This window comes from Bombina bombina, chromosome 5 (assembly GCF_027579735.1).
Source record: "Bombina bombina isolate aBomBom1 chromosome 5, aBomBom1.pri, whole genome shotgun sequence".
Lineage (NCBI taxonomy): Eukaryota > Metazoa > Chordata > Amphibia > Anura > Bombinatoridae > Bombina > Bombina bombina.
Window position 1 is genome coordinate 474,291,797 of NC_069503.1, and position 22,341 is coordinate 474,314,137.

General features: G+C 37.5%; 1 protein-coding gene across 1 annotated transcript in view; it reads right to left on the bottom strand.

Moving 5' to 3' along the window:
• The window catches only part of LOC128661514 (sodium-dependent neutral amino acid transporter B(0)AT3-like), a 125,778-nt gene that overhangs the window by 28,373 nt on the left and 75,064 nt on the right, over window positions 1-22,341 (bottom strand). Inside the window, exons 2-5 of the mRNA XM_053715764.1 lie at window positions 18,793-18,933; window positions 12,005-12,142; window positions 8,310-8,491; window positions 2,328-2,438 (exon numbers count right to left, since the gene is read on the bottom strand). Of these exons, the coding sequence (XP_053571739.1) occupies window positions 2,328-2,438; window positions 8,310-8,491; window positions 12,005-12,142; window positions 18,793-18,933 (572 nt within the window). The remainder of the gene's footprint in view (window positions 1-2,327; window positions 2,439-8,309; window positions 8,492-12,004; window positions 12,143-18,792; window positions 18,934-22,341) is intronic.

Genomic DNA, 22,341 nt, shown 5'->3' on the forward strand with positions numbered 1-22,341 from the left:
TTGTCCTGAGGCAAAAAAGTTCCTTTCCCCCCCCGTAAAAGTTGAAATAATAGAATCCAACTGGGAACCAAATAATGTATTACCTTAGAAAGAAAGAGAAAGCAAAGTTGACTTAGAAGACATATCTGCATGCCAAGTTTTAAGCCATAAAGCTCTTCTAGCTAAAATAGCTAAAGACATATACCTGACCTCAACTCTAATGATATCAAAGATGGCATCACAAATAAAGTTATTAGCATGTTGAAGGAGTTTAACAATGCTATGAGTATTATGGTCTTATACTTGTTGGGCTAAAGCCTCCAACCAAAAAGTGGAAGCGGCAGCAACATCAGCCAAAGAAATAGCAGGCCTAAGAAGATTACCTGAACATAAATAAGCTTTCCTTAGAAAGGATTCAATCTTCCTATCTAAAGGATCCTTAAAGGAAGTACTATCTGCCGTAGGAATAGTAGTACGTTTAGCAAGAGTAGAGATAGCCCCATCAACTTTAGGGATTTTGTCCCAAAACTCTAATCTGTCAGATGGCACAGGATACAATTTCTTAAACCTTTGAGAAGGAGTAAATGAAGTACCCATATTATTCCATTCCCTAGAAATTACTTCAGAAATAGCACCAGGGACAGGAAAAACTTCTGGAATAACCATAGGAGGTTTAAAAACCAAATTTAAACGCTTAGTAGATTTAGTATCAAGAGGACTAGATTCCTCCATCTCTAAAGCGATTAAAACTTCTTTAAGTAAAGAGCGAATAAATTCCATCTTAAATAAATATTAAGATTTATCAGTGTCAATATCTGAGACAGAATCCTCTGAACCAGAAAAATCCTCATCAGAAACAGACAAATCAGAATGATGACGGTCATTTAAAATTTCATCTGAAAAATGAGAAGTTTTAAAAGACCTTTTACGTTTACTGGAAGGAGGAATAACAGACATAGCCTTCCTAATGAATTTAGAAACAAAATCTCTTATATTAACAGGAACATCCTGAGTATTAGATGTTGAGGGAACAGCAACAGGTAATGGTATATTACTAATGGAAATACTATCTGCATTAGCAAGCTTATCATGACATTCATCATAAACTACAGCCAGAGGAACAGTTACCACAAGTTTACAACAAATGCACTTAACTTTGGTAGAACCAGCATCAGGCAGCGTCTTTCCAGAAGTAGATTCTGATCCAGGGTCAATCTGAGACATCTTGCAATATGTAATAGAAAAAACAACATATAAAGCAAAATGATCAATTCCTTAAATGACAGTTTCAGGAATGGGAAAGAATGCCAATGAATAAGCCTCTAGAAACCAGAAGCAATGAAAAAATGAGACTGAAATAATGTGAAAAAAAGGTGAAGACAAGAATGACGCCCACATTTTTTAGCGCCAAAAAAGACGCCCACATTATTGGCGCCTTACATTTTTTGGCGCCAAGAATGACGCCACATCCGGTAACGCCGACATTTTTGGCGCAAAACGTCAAAAAAATTACGCAATCACGAACAACTTCCAGCGGAAATGACAAAAAAAATTTTGCGCCAAAAAAGTCCGCGCCAAGAATGACGCAATAAATTGAAGCATTTTCAGCCCCCGCGAGCCTAACAGCCCACAGGGAAAAAAAGTCAATTTTGAAAACAATTTTTAAGGTAAGAAAAAATTGATTATTCATATGCATTAACCCAAATAATGAAACTGACTTGTCTGAAATAAGGAATATTGATCATCCTGAATCAAGGCAAATATAAGTTTAAAGACATATATTTAGAACTTTATATAAAAGTGCCCAACCATAGCTTAGAGTGTCACAAAAAATAAGACTTACTTACCCCAGGACACTCATCTACATATAGTAGATAGCCAAACCAGTACTGAAACGAGAATCAGTAGAGGTAATGGTATATAAGAGTATATCGTCGATCTGAAAAGGGAGGTAAGAGATGAATCTCCACGACCTATGAAATAGATCCCGTAGAAGGAGACCATTGAATTTAAATAGGCAATACTCTCTTCACATCCCTCTGACATTCACTGCACTCTGAGAGGAAAACCGGGCTCCAGCCTGCTGCAAAGCGCATATCAACGTAGAATCTAGCACAAACTTACTTCACCACCTCCACGGGAGGCAAAGTTTGTAAAACTGAATTGTGGGTGTGGTGAGGGGTGTATTTATAGGCATTTTGAGGTTTGGGAAACTTTGCCCCTCCTGGTAGGAATGTATATCCCATACGTCACTAGCTCATGACTCTTGCTAATTACATGAAAGAAATATGTATTTGAGATCTATACTGGAAAAAAAACATACTTACATTGGGAGAGAAGGTACTTACATTGGGAGTAAAAAGATACTTTAAACCATCAGTAGACCCAGGAAGTGTAAGACCACGAATAAGGAATATGGTAAGAACCAGATAAGGGAACGTGGCAGTAATATAAACTGCCTGAGGAAAGAATCATATACAATATGTTATAAACAAGATAATAATTACAAAAATAAAACATTTTAATAAAAAGATATAATAAGTGAAAATATGTTACAAAAGTTACTCTCACAATTGTGAATTTAGTGTGGTTTTATAAAGTATGTTTATAAGTGTAGAAACTATCTCAAAGATTTCATTATATCCAAATAAAGACACATCAGTATAGATTATGAGTGGTGCGCAAACTGTAGTGCACAAACGATACCAGGTTTTTCTTGGATTTTTGTGGGCTGCAGAAATAGCGCATAGACTGAGTTGAAAGTAAAAGTCTTTGCTTGACTTCAGAGCTCGCATACAGGGTAGGGGGAGATTTTTTTTGTTTTGCAGAAAACACAACATGTACAAAGTACAGTTACACTCATATAAATGGTCTGATAATATATATATATATATATATATATATATATATATATATATATATATATATATATATATATATATAGCAAAAAAGTATTCCCAGCACTGTTTCTTTAGGATAACATCTTTTATTGAAGTTTCAAAGAATAAAACAACAGCTATGTTTCGGGCCTGTATAGCCCTTACTCATGGCATGAGTAAGGGCTATGTAGGCCCGAAACGTCCATATTGGGCCCAATAAGCCATTTTCTCTCCCTGGTGTCATGTGACTCGTTAGTGTTACAAGGTCTCAGGTGTGAATGGGGAGCAGGTGTGTTAAATTTGGTGTTATTGCTCTCACACTCTTATACTGGTCACTGGAAGTTCAACATGGCACCTAATGCTAAATGATTCTCTGAGGATCTGAAAAAAAGAATTGTTGCTCTACATAAAGATGGCCTAGGCTATAAGAAGATTGCCAAGACCCTGAAACTGAGCTGCAGCACGGTTGGCAAGAACAGGCCTCACCATGGTCGACCAAAGAAGTTGAGTGCACGTGCTCAGCATCATATCCAGAGGTTGTCTTTGGGAAATAGACATATGAGTGCTGCCAGCATTGCTGCAGAGGTTGAAGGGGTGGGGGTTCAGCCTGTCAGTGCTCAGACCATATGCCGCACACTGCATCAAATTGGTCTGCATGGCTGTCGTCCCAGAAGGAAGCCTCTTCTAAAGATGATGCACAAAAAAACTGCAGTTTGCTGAAGACAAGCAGACCAAGGACATGGATTACTGGAACCATGTCCTGTGGTCCGATGAGACCAAGATAAACTTATTTGGTTCACATGGTGTCAAGCATGTGTGGCGGCAACCAGGTGAGGCGTACAAAGATAAGTGTGTCTTGCCTACAGTCAAGCATGGTGGTGGGAGTGTCATGGTCTGGGCCTGAATGAGTGTAGCTGGCACTGGGGAGCTACAGTTCATTGAGGGAACCATGAATGCCAACATGTACTTTGACATACTGAAGCAGAGCATGATCCCGTCCCTTCGGAGACTGGGCCGCAGGGCAGTATTCCAACATGATAATGACCCCAAACACACCTCCAGGACGACCACTACCTTGAGGGTAAAGGTGATGGACTGGCCAAGCATGTCTCCAGACCTAAACCCTATTGAGCATCTATGGGGCATCCTCAAACGGAAGGTGGGGGAGCACAAGGTCTCTAACATCCACCAGCTCTGTGATTTTGTCATGGAGGAGTGGAAGAGGACTCCAGTGGCAACCTGTGAAGCTCTGGCGAACTCCATACCCAGGAGGGTTAAGGCAGTGCTGGAAAATAATGGTGGCCACACAAAATATTGACACTTTGGGCCCAATTTGGACATTTCCACTTAGGAGTCTACTCACTTTTGTTGCAAACGGTTTAGACATTAATGGCTGTGTGTTGAGTTATTTTGAGGGGACAGCAAATGTACACTGTTATACAGGCTGTACACTCACTACTTTACATTGTAGCGAAGGGTCATTTCTTCATTGTTGTCACATGAAAAGAAATAAAATATTTACAAAAATGTTAGGGGTGTACTCACTTTTGTGAGATACTTTATATATATATATATATATATATATATATATATAAGTACATTATTTTCTATGTGAAGAACATACAAATGTAAAATATGCGTAACGAGCATTGTGTGTCGCAATTTAGGATTAACGAGGTTGGATAAGCACACGTGAAGAATTGCTATCTTCAATGGGTGTTATTGAAATATTACATATAAACTTAAAAATGTTAATAAAAATTATTTAAAATTATTACACATTCTGTAAAATATTTATATATGCAGTATATATATATATATATATATATATATATATATACATACATATATATATATACATATATATGTATATATTTTCTATTTATTATTTAGAATATTTTACAGTATGTATAATAATTTTAAATAATGTTTATTAATATTTTGTAATAGTTTATATTTATTATTTCATAATAATAATATTTCATTTTCATATGTACGCATATTTTACATTCTTATTTTCTTCACATACAAAATAATGTACTTTTTATTATTAAATATATATTTCTATATATATATATATATATATATATATATATATATCTGATACTGTTCATATAAAATACATACATATATCATTGAAGTCTCTGGGGCAATACGTTAACGTGGTTGCGATATTCAAAGTTCAACTTTCTGTGCACGTCCATTTTTCGCTTTCACTCTAACTTTTTACTTTCAACTTGTAATACGATGGCAACCCATTGCATGCAAAAAGCCTACACCTATTGAGGTTAATGTGCTAAATAGTGCCCCACTCCTAATCTAGCCCTTAAAATGTATTTACTTGAAAATAATTGTTGCATTTTTACATGACATAAAATGTCCATTTTGACTAAAAGGTCACAAAAGCTGAATGATTAGAAGCCTTTTTATAACATACTTGGATTTGTAAAAATGGTTCTGTTAAAAGTAATCACGGCTAGCACAGAGAATCACAGTTATAGATGATACCCTGTTTGTGTTTCAGCCAATCAGGATATTGCTGAGCCATTCGCATGACACATAAATGAATAGAAGTCACTGGAGACTGTGGCCCCAATGTTAAAAGCATTATGATAATAGCGATATTTTCGATATTACCTGTGAAATGTTATAAAGGGCTGAAAACAGTGTTTGAAGTGTGTCTCACCAAGAGGCGTTTAGTACACTTCTCTGTGGGAGGTGAAGCTTCTCTGACACTGGCGGAATTTTAAAACCAGCATCGCCACCTACATTGAATGCAATGTACATGTGTCATTCAAAACTCAAGCCCTTTTGTTACAATACAGTAGTAAAACTAGGGCATGAATAAAAAAACTATAGTAGCTGGGGGATTGTGGTTATATTGTACATGTATGCAGTTATTTATATGTATGTAATATACTGTTAAATAGTAAAATATGTACAGTGCTGTGCAAAAGTTTTAGACAGTTGTAAAAAAATGCTGTAAAGTAATAGAATAGAATATTGATAGTTTTTTTTAATTAATTAATTAACAAAATGCTAAATCAAATCAACATTAAATGTGAAAATCCCCATCAAAACCTGGATATCAGGACCCAGATATTGTGACAGATAGACTTCAATGTAGAGTGCAGATGAAAAAAACTAACACTTATTGCTTGCGTGTTAATCCAACGGTAATTATTAACATTTCACATTCCAATGTTCTTTACATACAGGAAAGTTTTATTTTTATTTTAAATAAAAATGTATATATATATATATATATATATACATATACCTATATATCTATTTATATTGATATATAGGTATAAAATATATATTTTACATTAACATTATCATATATAGTACAGTACAGTATATATATATATATACAGAGCCAGAGGCTCTGACTTTAGCGAGCTGCTGCGGCACAGACAAGGTGAGTTAAGCCCCCTTTTTTTAATAAGTGATAACTGAAACTACAGTTTATTTTTAGTGATGGTAAATCCTAGTGTTTTATAAACGCTCAAATTTACCATCACTTTAATGTGTACACAAGCCCACATCTGATGGAACCATAGGCTATATGTATGTCTGCTTGCCTGCTGTATATGCTTTGGGTACATCACGGGATGTGTCATGTGATGTTACTAGCGGCAAGAACATGCGCATACAGCAAATGCACACATGACCTACAGTTTGTGAAGTCAGTCCTACACATGGTAAAAGTTATCATTCTAGCAGTGATACATTTTTAACAGAAGCATTTCTGAAGACATGCCTGCTGCAAAGATGTTTGTAATGCACTACTGAGAATTTCAGCTATGACTATTTAAACAACAGAGGCCTAGGGGTCCATTTATCATTTTGCGGACGGACATGATCCGCTATAGCGAACCATGTCCACCGCACATCGATAAATGCCAACAGCGTATCATTGCACCAGCAGTTCTTGTGAACTGCTGGTGCAATACCGCCCCTTGCAGATTTGCGGCCTTATACAATCGGGTTGATTTCTGTCCATTGCCTCAGAGCAGGCAGACCTGAAGGCTCGCCAGAAACACGGGGCATCAAGCTCCGTTCGGAGCTTGATAAATAGACCCCCTAGTTTCCACTGAGGTGGTAAAGTTTGGAAACTGGGGGTAAAAACATTTATCTCCATTAAAGTCTTTGGAGAATGTTTATGTTACCACCAGTTTCCAAACTTTACCACTTCAATGGAAACTAAGCCAGAGTTGGCGTGTAAGCAATGCATATATAGATTGTGCACAAGTATTATCTATCACTAACACATGCAAATAATTCATTTTTTAAAATACAAAAAATAACACAAAAAAGTTTTTTTTAAAACTAATTTAATCCACAAGTCTCTCCATGCACATAACATTGTACAGATAAGGCAACCTAACAAGCCGCATCATATTTTGCTATTTAAAAAAAAATAACAGTATACCCTTGTAGCCTACTTTTTAAGTAAAGTTAACACAACTTGTTGGGCCGAAGTGTTTGTATTTAAGTTGACTCATTTTGATCACACATTGTAAAATTACATTGGGTGACTTAAAGGAACAGTCTAGTCAAAAATAAACTTTCATGATTCCAATTTACTTTTATCATCAAATGTTCTTTGTTCTCTTGGTAATCTTAGTTGAAATCTATGATATGATAATTTCTAAGCCCTTGAAGGCCGCCTCTTATCACATGCTTTTTTATTTGCTTTTCACAACAGGGTAGTACTAGTTCACGTGAGTCATAAAGATAACATCGTGATCACGCCCGTGGCTTGTGACAGACACTGCACTAATTGGCTAAAATGCAAGTCAGTAGATAATAAATAAAATGTCATGTGATCAGGGGGCTATCAGAAGATGCTTAGATACAAGGTAATCACAGAGGTAAAAAGTATATTAATATAACTGTGTTGGCTATGAACAACTGGGAAATGGGTAATAAAGGGATTATCTATCTTTTAAAACAATAAAAATTATATTGTAGACTGTCCCTTTAAGCCCTTTACTGTAATCTCTAGCTGTTATGTGGCAATATATACTGTACTCATAGACTAGGGATGTCCAGCATAAGTCCCAAAGTGAATTCATACTGTCTCAAGTTGTTTGTATATACACCTTACATATGCAAATACATAGAGGTATTTTAAAACAATTTAACTGGAACTGTATGACAATCCAGGCTGCTTTTGTTATTTCACATGAGAATTAAGCATTTGGCTATGATCCTCTTCTACTCCTCCATATGACACTCTCTGCAACACCTAGAGCCAACTTATGCAACTCTTGTTAAATCATTGCTCTATTCAAAATAATACATATTTTTGATCAATAAAATGTGCAAAAACTGTTCAAGAGCCAGAGAAGAAAAAATAAAATCCAGTATGGATGAAAAGTTTGGACACCCTAATTATATATTACAACCATATTATGTTAAGGGGAAACAATACGATTTATTTACCTTTCCTGTAGATTTAATGCCTCTTAAACTGCACATATACAATATTCCCCAGGCTGCTGCTAGAGATATGACCAGCCACCATTGCAAGCTGCCATTTTCAGTAATACTTGAGGATATATTTAACGTTTTCCTGTACCAGAAATAATTTACTGAAGTACTTTTGCTGCATTCGTAAATTTCACCTAAATGAAAAAAAAATATTAAACAGTTAAAATATGAGCTATCTGCATACTGTACTAATAAAGAATATTATGGGCCAGAATAAAAGAGGCGCTTTAACTATTACGCGCGAGCAACAAGGGGTTTATGACAGCTGTTTGTGCGTATATGTTTTTTCACTCGTATTACAAGTTTAAAGTAAATGCAATGGGGCATATGTATCAAGCTCCGAATGGTGCTTGATGCCCCGTGTTTCTGGCGAGCCTGCAGGCTCGCTAGAAACACCAGTTATGAAGCAATGGTCTGAAGACCGCTGCTCCATAACCTGTCCGCCTGCTCTGAGCAGGAGGACAGACATTACCACAATACAAACCGATCGAGTATGATCGGGTTGATTGACACCCCCTGCTGGTGGCCTATTGGCCGCTAGTCTGCAGGGGGCGACGTTGCACCAGCAGCTCTTGTGAGCTGCTGATGCAATGCTGAATATGGCGAGCATATTGCTCGCCGTATTCAGCGAGGTCTGGCCGACCTGATCCGCAGTGTCGGATCAGGTCCGCCAGACCTTGATACATATGCCCCAATCGCTTTAGTGCAATTGAAGTTAATATACGTCTGTGGGACTTAGGAGCTCTGGTTAATTGTTTTGCCAACAAAAAAGTGTCCCAAATAACATACAAAATATAGACATATTTACAAGTGCTTTGGAGCCCTTTGCAGTTGAGCAGATGAAAACATGTAAATCATATTTATGCAATATTCATATTTAATAAAGTGTTTGTGTATTTATTGTAAATATTTCACATTCCAATGTTCTTCACATAGGGGAACACATTCCAAGTATTTCTAAATAAATATTCTACATATCTGTATATATCTATAAATACATATTTCTACATATATCTAATAGTACCAAAAAACCATCAGATATATGTAGAAATATTTATTTATGAATAAATAGAACATATTCTGCTATGTCAAGAACATTGGAATGTGAAATATTCATATTTTCATGGTGGGTTAGCGCACTTGAGAATATGTGATCGTGCTTGCGCACGAATAGGTTTTTTGCCACTTTTTTTGCTCCATTGACTTATGTGGGGGAATATGTTATCGTGTGCGCAATATTCTAAGTTTGGCTTTTTACGTGCCTCGGGTTAGCTCGCTAGTGAAAACAGTTTACTTTCAACTCATATTACGAGTGCAGCAGAAAAGCGTGCATAAAAAACTTACTTCTACTGCAGTCTAGGTCAGAATTTTTATTGTTTAAATAGATAGATAATCCCATTCTTCAGTTTTGCATAACCAACACTGTTATATTAAAATACTTTTTACCTCTGTAATTACTTTGTATCTAAGCTTCTGCAGACTGACCCCTTATTTCAGTTCTTTTGACAGACTTGCATTTTAACCAATCGGTGCTGAATCATAAATATCCACACAGGAGTGAGCACAATGTTATCTATATGGCACACATGAACTAGTGCTGTCTATCTGTTAAAAACTGTCAAAATGATATGAGCCTACCTAGGTTTAGCTTTCATCAAAGAATACCAAGAGAACAAAGCAAATTTGATGATATAAGTAAATTGGAAAGTTGTTTAAAATTGCACGCCCTATCTGAATCATGAAAGTTTCATTTTGACTTTACGGTCCCTGGAATTCCAGGGCTTTATTGTACTCAGTCATAAGTTTTCTGTTAGTTTCACTTTCAAATTAAACAATTTTTAATGAACAGAAAACACAATTTTTTCCTTTCATGATTTAGAGAGAGTATGCAATATTAAACAACTTTCCACCGTACTTCTATTATCTAACTTGTTTTGTTCTCTTGGTAACCTTAGTTGAAAAGCATACCTAGGTAGGCTCAGGAGCTGCAGATTGGTGGCTGCACATGTATGCCTCATTTTATTGGCTAACCCAATTGCATTGCTGTTTCTTCAACAAAGGATACCAAGATAATGAAGCAAATTAGATAATAGAAGTAAATTGGAATGTGGTTTAAAATTGTATTCTCTATCTGAATCATTAAATAAATATTTTGTGATTTATGTCAATTTAACTCAACTGTTTTTCTCAAAAAAAATAAATATTTTAACTTGTTTAACTGCTGCTTTCACATACATTATAGATACATTTAAGTACCACAACACTTTAGCAAGCAAATATTACCAAGCTCAAAACAAGAATTAAAATTATCCAACAATCATCTCATTGGTACTGAGCAGGGGAGGAATTACCATTGGTGCAGCAGGTGCAGTGGCAGCAGGGCCCTAGTGCTGGTGTGGGGGGAATAGCAGCCAGGCTATACATAGGGGTGTGCAGAATGTACTAATGCAAGCGAGCCTTTTATTAGTGTAGGTTGTAGGTCTATCTATTTATCTATCTATTTTTGATCTATCTAACCTCAAAATCATTATACAGAGCAGCATGTATATTAATACTATTGCTTATTACTGAGTTTTATTTGGGTGCCAAAAATAAAAAAATGCCCCAGGGCCCTCTGTTGATTTGGTTCGCTACTGGTACTGAGCCTTATGAGATCTGTTTATTAAGCTGCGGATACAGCTTCAGCCTTTAGACTGCTGCTGCATAACATCTCTGCCAGTGGCTGAGTCCCAGCCAGTCCTTTCCACTCCCTGGACATGAGACAACCCCACCTGCAGCACGTTCCCTGTCCCATCCCTCCGTTTGTTGTCCTGCACTCAGCATGCTATGGGGCCGATTTATCAAGGGCTGAATGGCCCCTGATGCCCCTGTTTCTGCGCGAGCCTTCAGGCTCACCGCAAACAGCAGTTAAGAAGCAGTGGTTTTAAGACCGCTGCTCCTTAACTAGTCCGCCGTCTCTGAGGCTGCGGACAGCAATCAACCCGATCAGATACGATCAGGTTGATTGACACCCCCTGCTAGAGGCCGATTGGCTGCGAATCTGCAGGGGGCGGCATTACACAGCGTATCAAGTCTGCCAGACATTAATAAATCAGCCCCTATGTCTCTTCTATTGTGGCACTGCCCCCAAAAATAAAAATATACGTACACACTGTGAACTTTTTGCACATGCTCAGTGGGAGCTGGTGCCTTATAAAGTGTGCATATAAAAAGACTCTGTACATTTTGATTATGAAAGTAAATTGAAAAGACTCTTTTAAACGGCATGCTCTGGAGCCGAATTATCAAGCCTTCAGGCTCGCCGGAAGACCGCTGCTCCATAATTGGTCCGCTGCCTCCGATCCTATACGATCGGGCTGATTGACACCCCCTTCTAGAGGCCGAGTGGCGGCGAATCTACAAGGGGCGGCATTGCACAAGCAGTTCACAAGAACTGCTTGGGCAATGATAAATGTTGGCATTCATTGATGTCTGTCAGACATGAATGATCCGCTAAGCGGATCATATCGGACCGACCGATGATAAATCGGCCCCTCTGTCTGAATCATGGAGGTTTAATTTTAAATGTATTGTCCCTTTAAACATTACAACTGCAATATTTTCAAATAACGTTTTTGATTAAAACATTAACAAAATATTAATTGTACCTGTTTTGTTGTCATTAGCAGGGCAGAAACTCCATGGAAGAGGATCTTGAAAGGAATTGAAAAAGTACCACAAAACCCAAGCTAAAATGGTATTATAATACGCTCCCACAAGAAAGGAAACAATCAATGAACATATACCTGAAACACAAAATATTAAATAAATAACAATAATAATTAGATTTATATGTCAGCAAAAATGTTTACAGTAAACATATATTAATTACCTTACAGAGAAATATATATCACTTTAGATTTGGGGGATTTGCTACAATGTGGATGAACTCTTTTAATAAATTTTCACGGCAATACTGATGGTAAGTCAGAGTGTTTCAAAAACACTAGGATTTACCATAAATCAAAATAAATAGGACTTTCAGGGGCCTATCTATCAAGCTCCGAAAGGAGCTTGACGGCACGTGTTTCTGGCGAGTTTTTAGACTCATCAGAAACAGCAGTTTTGAAGCAGCGGTCACAAAGACCGCTGCTCCATAACCCTGTTTGCCTGCTCTGAGCAGGCGGACAGGAATCACAACAATTCAACCCGATCGAGTACGATCGGGTTGATTGACACCTCCCTGCTGGCGGCCGCGAGTCTGCAGGGAGCGGCGTTGCACCAGCAGCTCTTGTCAGCTGCTGGTGCAATGCTGAATATGGAGAGCGTATTGCTCTCAGCATTCAGCGAGGTCTTGCGGACCTGATCCGCACTGTCGGATCAGGTCCGCAAGACCTTTGTTAAATAGGGGCCTAGTGATCACTTTGTAAAAAAGTGTGCTAATCGCACCCTTTCTGTGCTGCAAATCTCAGCAACTTGGGCTGCCCACAGCCCATCGCTCTTTTTTAAGTGATTTGACTTTTCCACCACTAAACCAATAGCTGTGCTAGCCTATTGGCACTGTTCTGTATCCTAGCACAGTTATTGCCTTAGCGGTGGAAATGTCACCTCATTGAAAAAAGAGCTATGTGCCATGGGTGGCCGGAGCCGCTGAATTTAACATGGAGGCTGCAGCGCAGAAAGGGTAGGTTTTTATGCAGCCTATTTTAGACTATGTTTAGCATATGATAATATGCAGGACCGCTAGGATTTCGTTGTCCTATTTTTTTCAAATCAAAGTTTTTTTTTTATTAAGGTATTTAGCAATACAACATTCATAGCATAAACATTACCTCCACGATATGAAAACATGCATTTCTTGAACTTAATAGAAAAGAAATACAAGAGTATCCTCAAGGTTTACATGTCACATTACAGAAATACAACTCCTGATACTTATCATAATCTAAATAATGAGCTCAAACTAGAGGAACGTATATCGTGTGGAGGCCTATGACCTCTATTCTTTGGGCTAATATGGCTGGTCTTGCAATGATAGCTTACATTTTTTATTTTATGCAAGTTACTGTAGCACCTCTTTATCATGAAGTAATGCCTAATATGGTGATACTTTAAAGTGAACTATATAACATAAGAACAAACTATTTTATCTCAGAGGTACCTGAGTTTACTAGGTTGTAATACGTTTCCTCACTTGACATAGAATGTAACCCTTGTACCTATTGATACATATAGTGTAGAAGAGGAAAATTAGCATTAGATCATACTTGTGAGTCTAGTTACACAGAGCTCTTAAAAAGAAAATCTTTCCTATATGAACTTAGAAATTTATGTACTAGTAATGTGCAGTATAGCTCATTTCCACTAACAAATACTAAGGAGAGAAGGTTGCATAAGGTATTTAACTGTATTTCTGGGTATTTCTGGGAACATATACACATTAAAACACCCTAGATTCTCAAAAGAGGGCACCAACCTCTGCTCCCCAGCGGACTATTGGCTGAAAGTAGATAATAATAATAAGAGCCCACTTATGTAGTAGAGATAGGCCATAATATAATGTTAGCTTAATGTTCACAAGTCTAAAAGTGGCATAACAAATGTTGACAGCATCTGAAATAAATACACATGAAATGGACAGTTATCCTGTTCAAATTCTAACTGGACTATAATATCTCCTATAATTTTAAGCATGGCCTGACATGTTACTAAGTAAAGAGCTATTTAAATGTATAAGCAAAATGAATTGACTTTAGCTTGAGTATAAGCATTCAATAAAATATATATACACCAAAAAGAATAATTTGGGGAATATATTTATGAGAGTAATGCTAGGAGCAGTGAAAAACTACAAATGCTTAAATCTAACAACATTACTGTATGTAAAACAACAAACTGGACGTAAGGAATACATTTGGGATATTGCATAAAGTGAATTCCCTTATATATCTGATATTTGATGAAACTTAACCTATGCCACATTGGAGTGTACTATCAGGGGGGGCAATTTGTATCTGTGGCAGCTCTATCTCAAGCCCAAATAGCCAAGACCAAAGTCACAAGCAATACTGCGGTGAGAGAGTCAAAGGTAACTATATCCAGGCTTGGCGGACCAGGCTTAAGGACAAGTTTCAAAGCTGCAATACGATATGATGTAGATAGAGTTATACATTTCTCGTATCCCAGAACAACTGAAGGAGCTACTTGTATCATCTTCGAGCAGCAGGTAACAGCCACAGTAGCCTCCAGGGGTCCGGCCGCAACACCCTGAAGAGTCACCATGAGCACGACCCCCTTAATGATCTGGTTGCACTGGGTAAATATTGTGTTGCCTGCCGACAACACTGGGACGATATTTGCATTTTGTAGCATGTGTGCTCACTCCAGCGGACTAGGAGATGTTTCCGTGTTGACTTCTTGGCGCATTTTATGATATGCTGGGACATCACATTGCATCTCTGATAATTCTAAAGATAGTGTATTTGTCCGTTGTATTTCTCTCTCCACCGCCGTTCCCAACACACCACATCGAGAGAGTTCTGTTGCTGGAACACATTGCAATTTTTTAGCCCCATATGACTGGGCTCTAATTGGTGGGGCGGGCTCCGTTCCTTGCTCGATAGGTAAAGAAACTTCCTGATCATCTCCTTGCAGCGTCGTAATGATATCAGCTAGGTTGTGGTGGAGCTTTTGTTCACTTTCTTCAATAAGAGAGCTCACTGAATCATAATAGTCTCTGCTCGCAAGCATGATTATAGCTTGGCACTTTTCCCTGGCCTGGGGGGGGAGGTGAAGATTTTTGCTGTAGGCCGCAAACTGCGATCAGTGCTATCTGAGAGTAATTCTGTACTGCCAGAGCATAGTGTGAGTTGTATATTTCTGAGCAGTTAGGATCTTAGGTTCTTGATCACCAAAAGGTTAGAAAAACAGCACACCTTCTTTGTTTGTAATGGGGCACGGAATAAAGGACTTGCCAGGTCCCAGTCAATCCAAGTATAAAGAATATTCCAGCCTCCAATTTCTTTAAAAGACCTTTATTTCATATAGGGTCCTAAGTAGAAATTACAACGTTTCAAGCCTAAACAGGCTCTTAATCATGTATAATTTTACATGATTAAGAGCCTGTTTAGGCTTGAAACGAGGATCTTAGGTTCTGTCAATATATTTAGATTAGTTAGATGCCGGCTAGACTTTATGTTTATATGCAGATTGTATAAATCTCTTGAAGAGCTTCAGAAAATGCGACCAATCATCTCTGTTTCTTGGACACGCCCCCTCGTTGTCCTATTTTGATTAAGTTGTTTGACTGTTCAGGAACGTAAACCGTTCAGATTAAACACACTGGTTTGGTTTGTTCATTGTATCACACGCTTTAGTCTGCTTTGATTGCGCATACTCCCAATTTGCTTTGTGTGAGATAATGTGTATGCCACACTAAAACTTTTTTATTATTATATTATATTAATTATTATTTAAATTTTTTATTATGCATATCAAATTGTAACTTAATAAAATCTATTTTTTTCACAATTTTTTCACCATTTTTTGAATTTTTGTCAGATTATATCAGCACTGCTAGTGTTTTTCCTGTATTTCAATAGTTTTTTATAACAGCATCTTAGAAAAACTATAAGAGAACAACAATTGTGTACCACACATTATTTACTGCACTAATCTTTTTTTTGGCGCTCTCTTCTTTTTTCACTATTCACTTTTTTTTTTTACAAAGTGATCACTAAAAGTTGTATTTATCTTTAGTGATGGTATATCCTAGCGTTTTTGAAATGCTTGGATTTACCATCACTTTAAGTGACCCCTACTTAAGACCAAACAACATGCTGCAATTTGTTACACATATTTGAAAACCTAGTATTAATTGTTACCATGTTACCATGTTTGGTAACAGTTCTCACCAGCACTTCCTAACCCCAACATGATTAAACTAATGCATGCACTAAACTCCTAAATTGCCAGAATGCATATATGAAAAAGCAGGAATGAAAGTTCAGTAGCCGGCCCATTTTTGGTTCAGACCCTGGATAGCGCCTAATGATTGGTGGTTACATTAACCACCAATCGACAAGCGCTACACAGGTGCTGAACCTAAAATGGGTCTGTGCCTAAGCTTTCATTCCTGCTTTTAAAATATAGTTACCAAGAGAACGAAAAAAAAATTGATAGAAAATTGCCTAAAATTGCATGCTCTACCCGAATCATGAAATTTTTTTTTGTTCAGTATCCCTTTAAATATGTGCATCATAAATCATAATTTAAGTACACTGGATGCCAAAAAACACACAGAAATTTGTACTTATAAGTACAAAATACAAAGCCTAATTGTTTTTTCGTAAAATGGACATTCCATGGTGGTATATGAAATGGTCTCTTTAATACCAGCGTAATTATGTAAAGATTTTTGTACTACAGATCTCACAGTTTTTTCTTGCAAATTACAAGTTGGCAAAATTTTTACAAAACACTTAAAATACTTATAACCCTAATAGAAAAAAATGCTTCTGAAAATATAGGTGATTTTAAGATGCTATACGCAGAAAGCAGCATAATGTGATTTACATTGGCTGCGGGATTTCATTTTTAAAGTGCGTTTCCTGATCTAGCAAACTCCATTACCTTCAATAGGAGACATCTCGCTACTCACATGGACTGTTCCTTATTTACAATAATTCAACCAGGGCAGAAAAACAACATTGGATCTGGCAAAGTTTAGATAATCGGCCCTTATTCTTCTGTCCAGTATATTGATTCTTACATTTTGATTAATTGTAGTCCATTATGACAATCCAGCAATGTTCAAAATAGACGTCATGCTGTCCCATGCCACATTCTGTCTCTTTTCTGCCATGCTACAGATTTTTGACAACTGTTCTTTCTATTAGCTATTTTTATTTTAAATCATCCAGTAGCAATAGTCATTATCTTATTGGTTGGCTTGAAAATGCAAGTAAACTATCAGCATAAAAGCTTATTGTAATTCTTCTTGGATGATTTTAAAAATATGAGAATTGGAAGATAATAGTGACTAAAACACCTATGTAAAAACTCTAGAGTGATGAAGAAGAGGCAGAAATCAGAGAGGGGATTATAAGCAGTGCTGGATCACCATAATGGACTACAACAGATGAAGACTAAGGGGCCTATTTATGAAAGGCCTGTCCTACATGATCCGACATTGCGAATCATGTCCGACAGACCTCGCTGAATGTGGAAAGCAATACGCTCTCCGCATTCCGCATTGCACCAGCAGCTCTTGTGAACTGCTGGTGCAACGCCACCCCCTGCAGATTTGCTGCCAATCGGGCGCTAGCAGGGGGTATCAATAAACCCAATCGTATTGGATCGGGTTGATTTCCGGCGATGTCTGTCCGCCACCTCAGAGCAGGCAGACAGGTTATGGAGCAGTGATCTTTAGACCGCTGCTTCATAACTGGTGTTTCTGGCGAGTCTGAAGGCTCGCCAGAAACATGGGCCCTCAAGCTCCATACGGAGTTTGATAGATAGGCCCCTAAGCAAACTCTTCCCCCATGTAAAGAAAAAGGGGATTGCCATGTGTGTTGTGTGTAATATTGCTCTTTTTTTTGTTCTATACTAGATTTTTTTTCTTTTAGATATTTTCTCTAAATAAAGTCATGTTATCTATTTGTCTTAACATGGGGTAGGCTTAGTGTGGAGAAACTTGATATATTCTGTATCAATAAGGGTAAAACCACTAAATTGTTTACTTTTGGCTGTAAAGAAGATAAAATTGCTGCCTTGTTGAGAAATATAAATACAGTGAGGTCTAAGGGGGTCCATTTATTAATGTTCGGATGGACATGATCCAATATAGTGGATCATGTCCGCCGCACATCGATAAATGCAGACAGCATACGCTGTTGGCATTTATCATTGCACCAGCAGTTCTTGTGAACTGCTGTTGCAATACCACCCCTTGCAGATTTGCGCTAGCAGGGGGTGTCAAACAGCCTGATCGTATTCGATTGGGCGGATTGCTGTCCGCCACCTGAGAGGTGGCGGATGAGTTAAGGAGCAACGGTCTTAGGACCGCTGCTTCTTAACTTCCCCTTCAGCCGGAAGCTCTTCCCCTAAGTTTTTTGGGAAGAGCAATTGTGTGAACCCACCTACCATCCTTCCTCAAATCTTCTAGTAATCTGGTATTTTTGTGTAAGAGTTGCGGCAAACCTACATGCAACCTAAAGCTCACCTGATGACATCCACTGATTTCCAAACTTTTGTTTATAATGTCAAAATATAATCTCTAAAATAAATGGTGATTATTAATATTTATTGGGATTTCTTTTTATAGATATTTATATTTATAGATATCAAAATAACAACTGAGCAATGATACTTTTTTTATTGGAATAACTATACATTTATAAGATGACAAGCTTTCGGAAGAATTTTTATAGATAGGAATACAATTGCAGGTACTTACCAACTCCTCCTAGGAACGGAGATATTGTGTTCCACACCCCAATACTTCCTTTCCGCAGTCGTTGTCCAATAGCCAGCTCCAGGTGGAATAAAGGTATTCCTTCCAAAACTAGAGCAATTCCATATGGAATTAAAAATGCTCCTATAATGAAAATGGTTTACTTTGCAGCATCATGATGTTTAATTTTATGATATAACATTTTAATTACAAAACTACCACAAAATCTGCACTATCATTAAAATTACTAGCTTTTTTCTTTGCTTTTATGTATAAATCCCTCTTTGTAAGAAAATCTTTGTTTATATATTGATACTTATGGTGGTGCTTTACCTGCATACTAGTAAACTGTTACTATTTTACTGATTTATTCCTCTTGACCCTTTAAATAGTAGTGCTGTTTATACACATATATCACTTCCATTTTTGGCAACCCGATTTACCTGATAGATAATGTAAAGTAGCCCTGCTTGACAATTAGTGACGATGATACGCATGGCACTTTGGCACAAAATGTAAGTGTAAATTGATTGGCTTTGATGAGTTCCTGAAATTCCACAAATAAAACTGAGTGCAGATCCTCTCTGTTGGTTTTATAAACAGCTTGTCCCTGACACCCTGGCAGTTGATTATGTGGTGCGAATACAAATCTTTTGGATTTTGGGGTAGTGGCAGTTTTATCAGTTTTAATAGTTTTTGGTTCTGTACACCACCACAATGGATTTTAAATGAAGCAATTAACACTTTAACGATGTACAGTGTATGTCAACAGGCCCTCTTATCTGGCCTTGTTTATATTGCAGGTCTTGCCCATGTCGACAAGACCGCATTATATCTACATATGTAAGAGGCATACTGTAGTAGCACAGCTTCCCGCTGTCATCAAAGCTGTGCTAGTAAACTTCTTAATGACCATGAGGCATACAGGGTAATTAAGGGGTTAAGATGTGATTGAAGTGCAGACTTTCAGCTGTAATTCAAGGGATTTTACAAAAATATTATATCATATATATAAGTATATATAGTTCCCCCATTTCCAGGCCCTTAAAAGTAAACTGGACTAACTAACATAATCATAAATACAAAAATAATTCTTAATACTTAATTGTACTGAATGACTGCCTAAAGTCTGGAACCCATGAACATCACCAGCGTCTGTGTTTCTTCCCTAGTGATTCTTTGCCAGGCCTTTACTGCAGCTGTCTTGCATTGCTGCTTGTTTTCTGGGTTTTGACTCCAGCAAGTGAAATGCATGTTCAATTGGGTTGAGGTCAGGTGACTGACTCAGCTATTCAATAATATTTCCCTTCTTAGTTCTTTGGTTGCTTCTGCAGTATGTTCTGGGTCATTGTCCATCTATACTGTGAAGCAATGTCCTATCAGTTTTGCAGCATTTGGCTAAATTTGTGTAGATATTATAGTTTGATACATTTCCAAATATATCCTTCTGCTTCTGTTGGCCATTGCATCATCAATAAATACTATTATTCTATTAGCAGCCATAAATGCACATGCCAAAACACTACCTCCATCATGTTTCACGGATGTTGTGGAATGCTTCAGATCATGAGCAATTCATTCCCTTCTCCATACACCTCTCTTCCCATCATTCTGGTATAGGTTGATTAGTTTCATCTGTGCATATAATATTGTTCCAAAACTGGTCAGGCTTTTTTATATGCTTTCTGGCAAAGTCTAATTTGGCCATCCTATTCTTGAGTCTTACCAATGGTTTGCACCTTGTGGTAAACCCTCTGTTACTTTCATGAAGCCTTCAGTAGAGTGTTCTTGACTTGGCTAGATGTTGTGAAATTACTTTTTCTCACCAAGGAAAGAATCACAGTTGTCTTCAGGGGCCATCTAGGCCTTTTTGGTGTTGTTGAGCTTACCAGTGTTTTCCTCCTTTTTAAGAATGTACCAAATTGTTAATGTGACCACCCCTACTGTTTTTTTCTACCTCTTTGATGGCTTTATTTGTTTTTTGTTTTTTTTCAACCTGCTTTTACTTGTATCAACAGCTCTTTGGAGCTCATATTGAGATTGCAGATATGGATTAGATATATGGATATTGGATGTATGGATTGTCTAAAACTAGGAAATGTTGTAAGCTAACCATTTGTGGTAAAGAGAATATACTACAACAATATGTAAAATATAAAAATGTTTTTGATTAAAAAAAAGTCATCAATGTTAATGCATATGTAGTCTTATATTAAAGGGAGATGAAACCCAACATTTTTATTTTGTGATTCAGTCAGAGTATACGATTTACTTCTATTATCAAATTTGCCTTGTTCTAATGGTTTTCTTTGTTGAAGAGATACCTAGAGAGGTAGCATGCACATGTGTAGAACAATGTATTGCAGGAAAATGCTTTGCCATCTAGTGCTCTTGTAAATGTTTAACATTCTAGCAAAACTGCTGTCATATAGTGCTGCAGACACGTGCACGCACCTAAGCTTTTATCCCTGCTTTTCAACATAGAAACATAGAATTTGACGGTAGATAAGATCCAAAAAGGCCCATCTAATCTAACCATATTACATGTTTCTTTTTTCTTACAATAGCCTTATGCGGTCCTAGGCGTTTTGAACTCTTTTACAGTCCTTGTGTTTGCCACATCTCTTGGAAGTTTATTCCTGTCTGCAAAAAACTGCTTCCTCAAATTTCTCCTAAATCTGCTACCTCTAACATAAGGTTGTGACCCCTTGTTTTGGTATTCCTTTTAAGTGGAAAATGATTTCAGCTTCAAGTTTATTAAGTCCCTTTATACAACCCAAATTATGAAAAAGTTTGGACAGTATGGAAAATAAAAAACAAACAAAAAGAGTCATTTGAAAATTCAATTCACCCTGTACTATATTAAAAACACATTCACCTAGATTACGAGTTTTGCGTTAACAGGGGTGCTAACGAGCAGTTTATGCTCACCGCTCACTTGCAGACAGCGCTGGTATTGTGGGTTTTTATAAACCCGGCGTTAACCGCAAAAAATGAGCGAAGAGGAAAATTTTGCTCCACATCTCACCTCAATACCAGGGCTGCTTACATTAGCGGTGAGCTGGTAAAACGTGCTCGTGCACGATTTCCCCATGAGAATCGATGGGGGAGAGCCGGCTGAAAAAAAACCTAACACCTGCAAAAAAGCAGCGTTTAGCTCCTAACGCAGCCCATTGATTCCTATGGGGAAATACATTTTATGTCTACTCCTAACACCCTAACATGAACCCCGAGTCTAAACACCCCTAATCTTACACTTATTAACCCCTAATCTGCCACCCCTGACATCGCCGACACCTGCATTATATTATTAACCCTTAATCTGCTGCTCCGGACACTGCCGCCACCTACATTATAGTTATGAACCCCTAATCTGCTGCCCCCAACATCGCCGAACCCTACATTATATTTATTAACCCCTAATCTGCTGCCCCCGACATCGTCGACACCTACATTATATTAGTAACCGCTAATCTGCCGCCCACCCCTAAACCTAAGTCTAACCCTAACCCCCCCTAACTTAAATATAATTTAAATAAATGTAAATTAAAT